The 11,102-nt window shown below is 40.5% G+C and overlaps 1 protein-coding gene across 1 annotated transcript; it reads left to right on the top strand.

Annotated features, from left to right (window-relative positions):
• The first annotated feature begins 4,563 nt into the window (after window positions 1–4,563).
• Window positions 4,564–5,412, top strand: LOC100945306 (E3 ubiquitin-protein ligase SIAH1-like). The gene has a single exon (XM_003799869.1). It carries the CDS (start codon window positions 4,564–4,566, stop codon window positions 5,410–5,412), a length of 849 nt encoding a protein of 282 aa, XP_003799917.1.
• The last annotated feature ends 5,690 nt before the right edge of the window (window positions 5,413–11,102 follow it).

Below are 11,102 nucleotides of genomic sequence, written 5' to 3'. Positions count from 1 at the left end.
CCAGGGATGCAACACTATTTAACATACGCAAGCCCATAAATGTAATTCACCCTCGCAATAGAAGCAAAAACAAAGACCAAATGATCATCTGAATAGATGCAGCAAAAGCATTCAATAAAATCCAGCATCCTCTTCTAATTAGAACACTGAAGAGTGTAGGCATAGGTGGCACATTTCTTAAACTGATTCAAGCTATCTATGGCAAACCCACAGCTAATATTTTACTGAATGGAGTAAAACTGAAACTTTCCTACTTTAGAACTGGAACCAGACAAAGTTGTCCTCTATCACCACTACTATTTGACATATTGCTGGAAGTTCTAGCCAATACAATAAGGGAAAAGAATGAAACAAAGGGCATCCAAATGCAGAGGAGGTCAAATTCTCCCTCTTTGCTGACGATATGATGTTATACTTAGAGAACCCCAAAGACTCAACCAAAAGACTCCTGGAAGTCATCAAAAAATACAGCAATATCTCAGAATATAAAAATCAATTTCCACAAGTCAGTAGCCTTTGTACACGCCAATAACAGCCAAGATGAGAGGCTAATTAAGGACACAACCCCCTTCACCATAGCTTCAAAGAAAAAGAAATACCTAGGAATCTACCTGACAAAAGAGGTGAAGGACTTCTATAAAGAAAATTATGAGGCTCAGTGCCTGTGGCTCAAATGGCTAAGGCGCCAGCGATTTGCACCTAAGGTGGCGGGTTCAAATCCAGCCTGGGCCCGCCAAACAACAATGATGGCTGCAACCAAAAAATAGCCGGGCGTTGTGGTGGGCGCCTGTGGTCTCAGCTACTTGGGAGGCTGAGGTAGGAGACTCGCTTGAGCCCAGGAGTTGGAGGTTGCTATGAGCTGTGATGCCACGGGCACTCTACCCAGGGGGACAGCTTGAGGCTCTGTCTCAAAAAAAAAGGAAAGAAAAAAGAAAAATTATAAAACCCTGAGAAAAGAAATAGCAGAAAATATCACCAAATGCTCATGCCTGGGAAGAATCAACATTGTTAAAATGTCTAACAAAAATTCCAAAAGCAATCCACAGATTCAGCACCATTCCTATGAAAATACCAGCATCAAACTTTGAATACTTGGAAAAAGGAATTCTTCATTTTGTATGGAACCAGTAAAAAACCCACATAACTAAGGCATTTATTAGTTATAAAGATAAAGCCAGCGGTATCATTCTACCAGCTGTTCAGCTATACTAGAAGGCCATAGTGATCAAAACACCATGGTATTGGCACAAAATCAGAGACATTGGCATTTGGTATTGAATAGAATACCGTGATACGGAACTAACATCTTACAGCCACCTGATATTTGATAAACCAACCAAGAATATACACTGGGGAAATGAACACCTATTCAATAAATGGTGTTGGGAGAACTGGATAACCACATGTAAAAGACTGAAACTGGACCTACACCTCTCACCACTTACAAAAATTGACTCAAAGTAGAGGAAAGATTAAAGTTTAATGCATCAAAACATAAAAATTCTAGAGGAAAGTGTTGGGAAAACACTTGAGGATACCAGGCTATGGAAAGATTTTATGAAGAAGAATTATGTAGCAAATGGGACTTAATTAAATTAAACAGCATCTGGACAGCTAAGGAAACAACAACCAAATGAAAACAGACAACCTTCCGAATGGGAACAAATATTTGCATTTTATGAACCAGACAAAATCTTGATAACTAGCATCTACAGAGAACTCAAGTTAATCAACATGAAAAGACCCAACAATCGGATATATCACTGGGCAAGAGACATGAATAGAAGTTTCTCTATAGAAGACAGATGAATTGCTAACAAACATATTTAAAAATGCTCATTATCCCTAATCATCCGAGAAATGCAAATAAAGACTACCCTGAGATATAACTAAACCCCAGGGCAGAATGGCTCACACCCCAAAGTCTCAAACTTGCAGATACTGTCATGGATGTGGAGAGACGGGTGTACTTTTACATTGCCGGTGGAACTGTAACCTAATACAACCGTTTTGGAAGGAAGTATGGAGAAACCTCAAACAACTCAGATTAGATATCCCATTTGATCCTACAATCCCATTACTAGGCATCTACCTAGTAAGAAGAAAACACATCCTTTTAACATACAGAAATTTGCAATAGACTGTTTATTGCAGTTCAATTTATGATTGCCAAAATGTGTAAACAGTCTAGATGCCCACCGACTCAGGAATGGATTAACAAGCTGTGCTATATGTATACCAGGGATTACTATTCAGCCTTTTAAAAAGATGGAGACTTTGCATCATTTGATGGAGGTGGAACCCACTGTTCTTTTGTGAAGCATCAGAAGAATGAAGAAACAAGAATCCAATGTACACAATTCTAATATGAAGGCAGTAGATGAACTAATACAAGGAGTATGGTAGAAGAACGAGGGAGCAGGGAGAGGGGGATGGGGACACAGTGTATCGCACACCTCTTAACAAATGCAATCAGCGTAACCTAATTCTTTGTACCCTCAATGAATCACAAACAATAAAACATTTTTAAAAATCAAAATGTGGCTTGGTGCCCATAGAACCGTGGTTATGGCACCAGCCACATAGACGAAGTGTGGCGGGTTTGAACCTGAACTGGGCCAGCTGAATAACAATGACAACTGCAAGAAGAACAAGAAAAAATACCCATTCTAGTGGGTACCTGTAGTCCCAGCTATTTGGGAGGCTGAGGCAAGAGAATTGCTTAAGCCTAAGAGTTTGAGGTTGCTGTGAGCTGTGACATTATGGCACTCTATTAAGGGTGACATAGTGAGAGTCTGTCTGGAAAAGAAAAAATCAAACATGTACCAGAGTATTACAATGATAAACAAATCAAAGTTTATAATTTTGATATTTAAGAGGGCACAACTGAGAATTGTATTTAAGAGAATGAAATGGATTAAAAAACAAAAAACTAATGGCTAAAACTTACTAGGAACATGTTAGTTATTAATACTTACGTACCCAGCAATGCAGCAAAAATATAATTTTGTAGAGCATCAGTGACAGAAGGAGAATTATGAAAAATCAGATTACTATTGAGGCTGTTAAATTTGGGGTCCAAAGGCAAGAACAGATTAAAATTGTGGAATTACATGAGAATAATTATAATGAAAACAAAATATATCAGAATAGATGGCTCGGTGCCTGTGGCTCAAGTGGCTAAGGCGCCAGCCACATACACCTAAGGTGGCGGGTTCGAATCCAGCCCGGGCCGCCAAACAACAATGACGGCTGCAACCAAAAAATAGACGGGCTTTGTGGCAGGTGCCTGTGGTCCTAGCTACTTGGGAGGCTGAGGCAGGAGACTCACTTGAACCCAGGAGTTGGAGGTTACTGTGAGCTGTAATGCCAGAGCACTCTACCAAGGGTTGAGGCTCTGTCTCAAAAAAAAAAAAAAAAAAAAAAAAAATAGACCACTATAGCAGTGATCAGAAAATGTTGTAGGCATCTTAAATATTACACAGTTAAAAATAAAAATAAATGACTTAAATGTTAAATTCAGAAAACCGTAACATAATGTAAAAGTATGAAGGCAAAAATACTAGTTAGAGGTGGAAGTTGAAATAAATGGATTAGAAAATAAAAGTACCGTGAAATTTTACTTAGGAGGATGTTCTCCAGATCCTTCCAGGTAAATACAAAAGTTGTAAAGTCTCCATCTTTCTTTATGGCTGAATGTAGGGGTACATGGCACACTTTCCACGCGAAGAGTTCAACTACAATTTGCACTTTACCTAACAAATGCAAATAGTGTAACCTGATATTACACACCCCTCTTATATTAACCTGAATTAAAAAAAAAAAAAAACTACAGTGAAATTCATAAATAGGAGGAATGGCAGGTTTACTTGGGTGGATATCAAAAACATGAAAAGTCACTAGATAAATTAATCAAAAGGAGAGAAAGACAAAAATGCCCGAAATTTATAACGCCGGGGTTCATATAGTCTTCAATACAAAGAAAATTTCCAGTCTCCTAAGTGCAAAGTTTGCAGAATTCCATCCAAATACACTTGAACACAGATGCAATGGATAATCTTCTAGTGAAACTCAAGCTTGTGACTTTATGTATCTTATTCCACGTATACATAGTGTTTCAGTGTTAGACAGATTATCAAGTATTAAGATTATTGAGTACTCATGGAGCCAAGGCAAAAACTATTACAACCACCTGGGCCCCAGGAGAGGCAAAAAGCCTAACGAGACAATCACATACAACACATACTGAATTTGGATCAATAAATCTCATATAAAACAGCAGCCAGGGGCCCGGCACGCAGGGCCTCAGCTCCTCGCGGCCTTGGCCAAGGTGTACGGTATTTAGCGGCAGCGCGCTGTCGCTCGAGGACACGTGAAACGGCTGCGCCGGTGGCAGTTAGGCGGTTACCGGGAAGCCTCGCGGCCGCTGAGGGGAACGCTCTCCCGCAGCGGCGGCTGCCCAGGGTGTCCGTTCGGTCTGGGCGCTGCCCCACTCGGTGGGAGTTGAGTGCTGAGCGCGTTTGAGCCAGGAACGACTTCCGGGTGCTTTCTCGGCCCACGGCAATGAGCCGTCGGACTGCCGGGGCCCTACCTGCTGGGCCCTCAGAGCGGCCTCCATCCCAGAGCGAGCCTGCCCTGCCTGACACAACTGCATCCAGCTGTGAGTTGGCGAGTCTTTTCCTGTGTCCAGTCTGCTTTGACTATGTGTTACCACCCATCCTTCAGTGTGGGCGTGGCCATCTTGTTTGTGGCAACTGTCGCCAACAGCTGACTTCTTGTCCAATTTGCCAGGGCCCGCTGGGGTCCGTTCGCAACTTGGCTATGGAGAAATTGGCCAATTCAGTACTTTTCCCTTGTCAATATGCCCCTGCTGGGTGTGGAATAACTCTGCCGCCCGTGGAAAAAGCAGACCACGAAGGGCTCTGTGAGTTTAGGCCTTATTCCTGTCCGTGCCCTGGTGTTTCCTGTCAATGGCAAGGCTCTCTGGAGGCTGTCATGCCCCATCTGTTGCAGCAGCACGCGTACCTTAAAGCAATACAAGGGGAGAAAACAGTTTTCCTTGCTATGGACATTAATGTTTCTGGGGCTTTTGACTGGGCGATGATGCAGTCCTGTTTTGGCTTTCACTTCATGGTGGTCTTGCAGAAACAGGAAAACGACAATGGTGAACAGCAGTTCTGCGCAATTGTACAGCTGATAGGAACACCCCAGCAAGCCGAAAATTTTACTTACCGACTTGAGCTGAATGGTCACAAACGACGATTGACTTGGGAAGCAACTCCTCCGTCTATTCGGGAAGGAATTGTCACAACCATCATGAAGAGTAACTGCCTTGTCTTTGACACCAGCCTTGCACAGCTTTGTGCAGGAAATGGCAATTTAGGCATCATTGTAACTATTGCAAAGCGTTGAAATGGCAATAAGACATTTTCTGGCCAGTGTTGGAAACTATAGCATTTCATTTCACAGAAAATAAGGCACCCCTCTGCCTGCCAACTGAAACTGTTTTGGTTGGTGGAAGGTAGATACATGAAAGTAAATCAAAGAAAGGCTGTAAAATACAGGAGCAGTTTCATGTAGTAGCACTGATCTCTTTAAAAAGAAGTCAACAGTAAACCACTGAAAATATGTATTTGTATACCCAAGGTGGGCATCTTTGATATTTAAAAAGGAAGTATTGTAAAATAATTCTGAGTTTGTAAAATTCTGAGCTTGTTGTAGATTGATCATATTGCTGGAAAATACTGGGCTTGTTGTTTGTGTGCATGTGATCGTGTGTGTCCTTTTCTGTGTGTGTGTGTGTGTGTGTGTGTGAGTGAGCGAACGTGTGTGTGAGTGTGTGGGTTATTTTCTCTTTAACTGACAAGCTATCTTGAGTGGTTTTGGACCACTGCTTTTCCCCTTTGGGAGTCATTATATAGGGCTGGTGTGTGTTTTTATGTGTGTGAATATTTGCTAATTTTTATTCTAGTTTTTGATTAAATAAATTTGACTTTCCTTTCTGTAATTTAGATTTTTCCTCACTTTTTGGGTACAATTTTAAAGTTTGTATCTTTTGATATGCATAGTTGTTTGTGGTAAGGTTTATATTGTATTAGATACATATTTTCTCCACCCACCCACTCCCCATTAATCGGTTCATTGGAAATATTTTAAATTAAGCTATTTGATGAAGTTCTAGAAGGGAAAGGTGACATCAGAAAAATTATCAAGAGCTCTTTAAAGCAGCTCTAAGATGGTCTCTCTTTTTCTCACCCTTTCTGTTCTACAATTGATTCATACCTTCAGTCTTAATCTTTAACGGGTTAGGAAATAAATTGATTTCTGAAATACTGAAAACAAATCAGGCATTTTCTCTCTTTTTTTCAAATACTTTGGGGAAATCACATGTTTAAAATGTGTTCTTATACAAAAAAAAAAAAAGAAAAGAAAAAGAAAATGTGCTCTTATATTTATTGGTGCCAAAGAAGGTATCGGGGTGGTGCCTGTGACTCAAAGGGGTAGGGTGCCAGCCCCATATACTGTAGGTGGTGGGTTCAAACCCAGCCCTGGCCAAAAACGGCAAAAATAAATAAATAAATAAATAAAATATATATATATGAAAGTGTAAATTTCTAAAAAAAAAAACAAAAAAAAAACAAAAGAAGATATCATTGTGTACAGTATTTGTAATGAAAACCAAATTGGCTCGGCGCCTGTGGCTCAAGTGGCTAAGGTGCCAGCCATGTACACCTAAGGTGGTGGATTCGAATCCAGTCCAGGCCTGCCAAATAACAATGATGGCTGCAACCAAAAAATAGCTGGGCTTTGTGGCGGGTGCCTGTGATCCCAGCTACTTGGGAGGCTGAGGCAGGATACTCACTTGAGCCCAGGAGTTGGAGGTTGCTGTGAGCTGTGATGTCACGGCACTCTACCCAGGGGGACAGCTTGAGGCTCTGTCTCAAAAAAAAAAAAAAGATAATACCAATATTACCCAAACTATTTCAAGGGTATAGGAAATATATAAAATGAAAAAGCAAGTATAAAACTGATTTGAAAACAGGGCTAAAATAGCACCCCCAAAATGAAAGTACAGATCACATAAAATAATGAGAATGTTCTTAAGTAAAATATTAGCATGCCCAAGTAAAAACATGTCAATAATACATCATGTACGTATGACGGAGCTTGTGACTTCATGTACCTTATTCCATGTATACGGAGTGCTTCAATATTAGAAAGATTATTAATAAAATTTGAGTATTCATGGAGCCAAGGCAACAACTATACCACTACTTCCATATGTCAAAAGATACCTAACAGCATCAGCATTCTACAGGACAAAAATCCAGTTTCTTAATCAAATAATTTTGAAAGTTAAGAAAATAATGTTTAGACCTTTAGATTAGAAGTGATAGAACATTTAAGAGTAAGTTAAAGAGCAACTGAATCAGAGAAATTACAATTAAAACCACAATCACACACCACCACGAATTTGCAGAGCAAAATTGTTAAACATCCTCCCTTAGTTGGTCTTGTGATACTATAGCAGAACACCCGAGACAGTAATTTACAAACACAGATGTTTATTCTCTCACAGTTCTGGAAGCCAGGAATTCCAAGGACATTTGCACTAGATTGTTTATCACAGCTCAATTTACAATCACCAAGATGTGAAAACAACCCAAGTGACCATCAACTGATGAATGGATTAATAAAATGTGGTATGTATCTATCATGGAATACTACTGAGCCATAGAAAAGATACAGACTTTATAACATTTATAGTTACTTGGATGGAATTTAAGCACATTCTTTTTAGTTGAGTACCTCAGGAATGGAAAAACAAGCATCCCATGTACTCAATAGTCATTTGAGACCAGGAGGTGAACATCTGCAGGCCCACATGAGAGGAAAAACACAATTAAATTCCAGAAAGGGGGAGGGGGAGGGAGAAAGGGGAGGAGGGAAGGTGCTCAGTAAGCTTCCACTTAATGCAGTGGTTCTCAACCTGTGGGTCATGACCCACAGGAACTGTATTAAAAGCCTGTTACATTAGGAAGGTTGAGAACCACTGACCTAGTGGGTACAATGTATGGGTATACATCACACCTCCTGGGTGAAGGACTCAGATAAAACTCAGGTATTTTCTGATTAATACAAACCACATAACCTAATTATATGATTCCTCATATTAATTAGAAATATTAAAAATAAAATAAAATATCCCACTGCAAAGTCATTAAAACACCTGGTTTTCTGTGACCTTGGGAGTGTGAAATAGCCTCTTTTGCTTCAGTTTCTTCTGGAAGGTGGGGAAATTAACTGTCCCTACTTCATGGGTTTTGGGCTTAGAATATTACCTGAGTTAGCATTTAAAAACCATTAGAACAGTGATGTGATAAGCACACAGTAAAAGATCAATAGATGTGACTTTCTCTATCATATAAAATTTACATGGTAAGGGAGCCAAGCAAGATGGTGGCTGAGCTTCTTTACAACCAGGAGCTGTGAGATTGGGAGAGGATACGCACCTCTGTCCTGTGGGCTCTGCCCAGAAACATCCCTTTGGGGATGCAGGGAGGCAGCAGGAGGCTTCTGGGCCCCAGGAAGAGGGCAAAAGCACTGGAGAAGAGGCAAGTGGTTTCGCTCGGTTTGAGGCCATGTGGCCTCCCTCAGCCATAGCTACAGCAACAGAAAGATTGGAGGTAGGAAAGGCCTTTCTTGGGGGAGTTATTTTGGTTTTTTGGACCTGCGCACTTGGTTGAATTATGTTGGGAGACTGTGGGCAAGTGTGTAAGTGGCTTTGAGTTGTGTGCAGATTTTTGGAGTGAGCCACTGAGCCAGACCAGAGCTTTTCTTGTTGGGCTGTGGGCCCCACACAGCCATTGTGGGGATAGCTGCCATGTAGGCTCCACCCTCAGGGTCCCAAAAGCAAGGTCTCTGCTGAGAGACTTTGGGCGAGTGATCTAGTGACTTTGAACAGTGCACAGAGGTCAGGACTGAGATTGCTGGGAAGATCGGAGCTTTCATTATTCTGCTGTAGGAGAGCTGCCTTGTAGCCTTGGCTCTCAGGGGCTTAGTGTGAGACTGGTTTTGGTGCCCCTGATAAGCAGGCAGCCACTTCAGGAGAGATCCCAGTGACATATGCTTTCCTGGGAAAGCCTCTGCTTAGCCAACAGTGGGCTAAGGAGAGATTCAGGCTCTCAACCCTGTGGTGTTGGAGAGGAAAGAAGTCAGCAGAAGCCTGTAGTTTCCATCTTATACAGCTGTACAAGCATTGTGATTAACATCTCATACCCCAGAAGATCATCTGTTGCCCAGGCAATATTCACCAAGATATATATGCATATATTTCTTTTTCCCCCCCTTTTTTAATTTCAACTTTTCACTCCTAGGATTTTTTTTAATACTTTTTCTTCATTTTTCTAAGTGTAAACTTAATTTTTCATTGTTGCCTTTTTTAATAATAAGAACTTCGTTTTTGCTAGTGTTTCTACCCCATTATTTAGTTTTTCCCCTAGTTTTAACCCGTAAGGTTGTTTGTTAGTTTGTTTTGGTTTGATTTATACTAGTTTTGTTTTTCCTATTTGATGGAGGTGGGGTACTGTGTCTGCTTGGGCTGGCAAAGAGCTACAGACCTAAAGGAAATCATCCAACCTAGCATCCCCAGAGTTTGGGGAGTTTTTAAGGTGTGGGTCCAAATACCTTACTGTACATCTTTATTACTCCTGTCTCCCTCTTTCTGTGCCTCTCTTCTTCTCAATCATCCATTTCACTCACCCCCATTCCTTTTTCTTTTTTCATCTTTTTGACCCTTCTTGCTCTTCAATCTTCTCATCCTTTTAGTCCTGTACCAAAAGGACTGATCGACACCTTAAGTCAGAGGCACCACGTAATTTAAAGAGCATGAGGAAGTGGAATAAAAATTAGGGCAATGAACCAGACAAAAGAAAACACTCATGAGGAAGAAACAGCAGAAAAATCCTGGCAACATGAAAAACAAAACCAGAGCAACCCCCACAAGGGATCATGAGGTAGCTACTGCAGAGGATTTCACCTATAAAGAAATGTTAGAGATGACAGAAGGGAAATTTAAAATACAGATGATAAAAACAATGAGGGAAATAGCTGAGAAAGTGGAAAATAACCAAAAGCAAATCCAAAAACAGAATCAAATAAGGGATGAATGATATGAAGAATATAGAAAGGGTATAGCAGAGCTGAATGAATTGAAGCAGACAATTAGGGAACTGAAAGATGCAGTAGAAAGTATCAATAACAGATTAAACCATACAGAAGAAAAAATCTAAGAGGTAGAGGACAAAGCTCTTGAGATAACTCAGATAGTTAAAGAGGTAGAAAAAAAAGAAAGAGAAAGCAGAATATTCACTGACAGAATTATAGGACAACATGAAGCATTCCACCATATGAGCTTTAGGTATCCTAGAAGGAGAAGAATGCCCCACAGGAATGGAAGACATACTGGAGAATATTATGAATGAAAATTTCCCAAATATCACCAAAGATTCTGACAGACAACTTTCAAAGTCGTATCAGACCCTGGATTGTCTCAACTCAAATAGACTTTCTCCAAGACACATTGTGACCAATCTGTCCAAAATCAAGACAAAAGAAAAAATTCTGCAAGCTGCCAGGAGTAAGCGCCAATTGTCCCACTTGGGAAAATCCATCAGGGTGACTGCAGACTTCTCACATGAAAAAAAATTTTTTTTCAAATGAAATTTTTCAGGCCAGAACACAATGGTCATCTACCTTTAATCTGCTCAACCAAAACAACTTCCAGCCCAGAATTCTATATCCTGCTAAGCTACGGTTTAAATTTGATGGAGAAATCAAATCTTTTACTGATATATAAACTTTGAGGAAGTTTTCCACAGCAAGATCAGCTCTTCAGGATGTACTTTGACTTGTTCTACTCACTGACCATCACAATGGACCACCAGCAAAGTAAGCACCCAGAAAATGAAGGACAGAACATAACTTGCACAATGATGCAAAGGACAAATTTTTTTTTTTTTGAGACAGAGCCTCAAGCTGTCCCCCTGGGTAGAGTGCCGTGGCATTACAGCTCACAGCAACCTCCAACTCCTGGGCTTAAG

The sequence above is a fragment of the Otolemur garnettii genome, unplaced genomic scaffold (genome assembly GCF_000181295.1).
Source record: "Otolemur garnettii isolate 467f Iridium unplaced genomic scaffold, OtoGar3 scaffold00157, whole genome shotgun sequence".
Lineage (NCBI taxonomy): Eukaryota > Metazoa > Chordata > Mammalia > Primates > Galagidae > Otolemur > Otolemur garnettii.
The sequence above is the reverse complement of the archived record's forward strand: the minus strand, read 5'-3'. Positions and strand labels throughout refer to the sequence as shown.